Source organism: Rhinichthys klamathensis, unplaced genomic scaffold, assembly GCF_029890125.1.
Source record: "Rhinichthys klamathensis goyatoka isolate OS25496 unplaced genomic scaffold, OSU_Roscu_1.1 h1tg000293l_1, whole genome shotgun sequence".
Lineage (NCBI taxonomy): Eukaryota > Metazoa > Chordata > Actinopteri > Cypriniformes > Leuciscidae > Rhinichthys > Rhinichthys klamathensis.
Genome location: NW_026606812.1, coordinates 60,001 through 60,928, shown reverse-complemented (window position 1 = coordinate 60,928; position 928 = coordinate 60,001). Strand labels below are relative to the sequence as shown.

Here is a 928-nt window from a genome sequence, read left to right as displayed (position 1 = left end):
CTCAGTCTCTCTCTCTCTCTCTCTCTCTCTCTCTCTCTCAGTCTCTCTCTCTCTCTCTCTCTCTCTCTCAGTCTCTCTCTCTCTCTCTCTCTCTCTCTCTCTCAGTCTCTCTCTCTCTCAGTCTCTCTCTCTCAGTCTCTCTCTCTCTCTCTCTCTCTCAGTCTCTCTCTCTCTCTCTCTCTCTCTCTCTCTCTCAGTCTCTCTCTCTCTCTCTCTCAGTCTCTCTCTCTCTCTCTCTCTCTCTCAGTCCTGAGCTCCACAGATGTGAGACGCCCGTCCTCTGTAAGCGCTCAGATATGGGACTCTTCAACACACCAGTATTGATCGTCCCCTTCTTATTATTTACATGTTACAAAGCAGAGAAATTAAAAACCAGAGGTCTGCGCCAGAAGGATGTTGACTACATGGAGAAAGTAAGACTTTAAGTAATTATTGTATTATTTCTGTTGCTTTTTTTGTGGGAAAATAAGTTACATTTAATGTAGTAATGCATTTAAACCCACTGGAAACTCACAGGTTGCTCTCCGGAGACTCAATTATTGCATTCACTTAATGAAGATGTTTGTTGGCTCAGATCATTCGTTCTTGGGAAAAAGTTTGAGATCACACTGACTTTAGATTGCAAACTTTATTTGCAAAGTTTACGATCTCTTCTCAACCTCTAGAGGAGAAACGTGAGATTTTCAATCTTTGAGAAGCAAAAACTCTCCATTTTCTCTCCATTTTCTAAGAAAAAAAAAAGATATAAAAGACATCTCATCTGTGCTTTTTCTAACATATAAGAAGGTTTATCAGTAACACTTCAAGCTATATATGCATACACATAAAGGATATACATATATAATGCATTGTATATTCACAGTGCATTATATCTTTTCAAAATTGTAACCAAAGTTAAAATGCACATTATTTGCAGATTCCTTGTTGC

The 928-nt window shown here is 38.8% G+C and overlaps 1 protein-coding gene across 1 annotated transcript in view; it reads left to right on the top strand.

Annotated features, from left to right (window-relative positions):
- The first annotated feature begins 253 nt into the window (after window positions 1-253).
- cthrc1b (collagen triple helix repeat containing 1b) overlaps window positions 254-928 on the top strand; it is a 14,320-nt gene continuing 13,645 nt past the window's right edge. Inside the window, exon 1 of the mRNA XM_056269907.1 lies at window positions 254-413. Coding sequence (XP_056125882.1) covers window positions 297-413 — 117 coding nt within the window. The 5' untranslated portion in view covers window positions 254-296. The remainder of the gene's footprint in view (window positions 414-928) is intronic.